Source organism: Phyllostomus hastatus, unplaced genomic scaffold, assembly GCF_019186645.2.
Source record: "Phyllostomus hastatus isolate PE091 unplaced genomic scaffold, TTU_PhHast_1.1 phas_contig_1, whole genome shotgun sequence".
Taxonomy (NCBI): Eukaryota; Metazoa; Chordata; class Mammalia; order Chiroptera; family Phyllostomidae; genus Phyllostomus; species Phyllostomus hastatus.
Genome location: NW_025333498.1, coordinates 34,709,050 through 34,711,412, shown reverse-complemented (window position 1 = coordinate 34,711,412; position 2,363 = coordinate 34,709,050). Strand labels below are relative to the sequence as shown.

At 56.3% G+C, this 2,363-nt stretch overlaps 1 protein-coding gene across 1 annotated transcript; it reads right to left on the bottom strand.

Moving 5' to 3' along the window:
• Positions 1 to 218: 218 nt before the first annotated feature.
• Positions 219 to 1,646, bottom strand: RPRM (reprimo, TP53 dependent G2 arrest mediator homolog). The gene has a single exon (XM_045826653.1). It carries the CDS (start codon positions 1,417 to 1,419, stop codon positions 1,090 to 1,092), a length of 330 nt encoding a protein of 109 aa, XP_045682609.1. The 5' UTR covers positions 1,420 to 1,646; the 3' UTR covers positions 219 to 1,089.
• Between the last annotated feature and the right edge of the window lie 717 nt (positions 1,647 to 2,363).

The window sequence follows — 2,363 nt, the reverse complement described above, 5'->3', positions numbered from 1 at the left end:
GACTCTCTGTCTCGTCCCCACACCGTCCCTTCGTAGGATCCACGAATGGAATCACAGCTCTCCAAAGCGAATTCCCTGGGCCAGCAACCCGACTCCTCGCGCGCGCCGACGCCCATTCCCTTCTGCCGGGAGCGCAGAATGACCACCAGGAGGCCAGGAACGAAACATTTAAATGTTGCATTTATTAAGGAAATGTTAAACAATGGGGAGGAGGGAAAGTCAAAACGGTATCACGAATATCAAGAGCACTTTTGTGGCGTAAATCGTGCAGTCACGAGCTACAGACAAGTTCTATCAGAGTCTTTGCCCGGGCCAGCTGGGGCACCAGCCCCGGCCCCCTCCCAAAAGGCCCAGTTGTGAATGCAAAAAACAAAATAAAACAAAACAAAACCAAAAACACACAACTCACCCGGTTCACATTCTCAGGCTTCCCCTCCCCCACCCCTTTCCCCACATTGACAAAACTCTAACTCCCAGGCAGGCAAACAGGCCACTAGGGCAGAAAAGGGCATATCAAGTATTTATATTCAAGCAAACACAAAAATCCCTTAAAACGGCAATTTGTAATCAATCAAAGGTATTTATTGCCTCTCCCGCCAGGGCTGGAGGAGAGGGAGAGAATGGGTGTGAATCCGGACACGGATTTGTGTCCCCATGAGTTTCATTACGCGACATATACATGGATCACTTTTCAGGCCGCCTGGGCATTCGGTGCCTCTGGGTCTCTTCCCCTGCCCACCCTCTCCACCTACCCCGAGAGCTTGGCCCACCTGCAGGTGGAGAAGGGCCTTTGCTCCGTCGGTTTCCCCGCATCCCAAGCTAGCTGCAGCTTCCAAAGTTTGCGCCCTAACCGCCCTCTTCTTGCCAGTTGCGGCTGAGTCCAGAGTCAGGGCGCTCTCCTCCTAGTCCAGACATGGGGACTTTCAAAGAGCGTGTGAGAAACAGGTCGCTTCGTCCCGAAAGGCAAAAGTCGAGAGAAATCATTGACTCCGACAGGTTTGCTTCGCCCAGTCTCGATGGTGAGGGGCGCGGCCGAGCTGGCGAAGTGGGGAGGTGTGAGGCAGCCGCCGCGGGGGGCCTGAGGGCCGGTCAGTAGGGCCCCACGACCACCGCTTCCACCTCCTTAGACGGTCTCCGGTCTTTCACCAGGAAGTTGATCATGCCCTCGGACTTAATGAGGAGGTTGCAGCCGAGGAAGAAGATGCCAAAGACCACGGTGAGCGAGAGCACGCACATGACAGCGATCTGCACCACGCGCATGATGTACAGGCTGCGCTCGTCCGGGCCGCCCTCGGCGAAGCCGTCGTCGGTCACCACGGACGCCTGGGTGCAGCAGCGCACCGCGCGCTCCAGCGCCTCGCTGCTGTTGGCCAAGAACAGGCCGGCCACATCCGTCTGGTTACCCAGCTCGGGATTCATCCCCGGAGCAGGGCGGGCACCGGGGAGGCGCGGGTCCGAGGGATGGGAAGGCGGTGGCGCGAGAGGAACAGGTGCCAGGATACGCACTCACTTGCAGACTTGCGAGCGCAGGGACTGCTAGCTCTCTCCTTTCCGAAGTCTCTGCGCTGTGGGAGTTTCCCAGGAGCTTTTCAGACTCTCGACGCAGCCTGGCTCGTCTGCGCCGTCTGCTGCTACCCAGGCGGTGATCGTTCCAGGCGCTCACTCGACTGGGGGCTGTTAGAACTTGACGGCGCTGGGCCAGCAGGGACGTGGGAGGTGCCGGCAGCGGCGAGGCTGCTGGTCTGAGCGAACAGCGGCCCCTTCCGGCAGCGCAGCGGCTCTGCGCCCTCTGTGGTTGGGCGCTGGGGAGGCAAACGAGCGAACCTCCCAGTTTTGCTTTTCTTGCGTTTCCTCTTTTTCAATCCCAAGGGCTAGGCAGAGGTCACCATACTTTTCTGGCTTGAAGGATCATTAAAGAGTTTAGTGTTGGTGGAGGTCACGACCATCTGAAAGTTTCCAAAGGAACTGGGTCACACCAGCTCTGCATGCTCTTTGTCTCCCGCCCCTCTCACCTCTGCGAGTACAAAATGTGAGGATGAATCAATGAATCGCAGGTGCCAGATGGTGCTTGCGAATGCACTGGCTGTCCGCCTGTGCCTGACTCCGTCTGGCCTGAGAGGGATTTCTAGTAGAGTAGGGTTGATCTGGGTGTATTTTTTAAAAAGCAATGATTTTAGGAAGACAGAAAAGTAGGGAGGGAGGGAAGGAGGAAAAGAGGGAACAAAGGGTGGGAACAAAGAAAGAAGGGACTGAGAATGGAAGCCACTGGAAAACAGTAAAGCAGGTTTTATAGTGAGTTTTAAGCCAAAGGAAAAGAGAGTAGGGGAAGATGTTCTTCAGTGGCCTTTGTGTGGAGGTGTTTG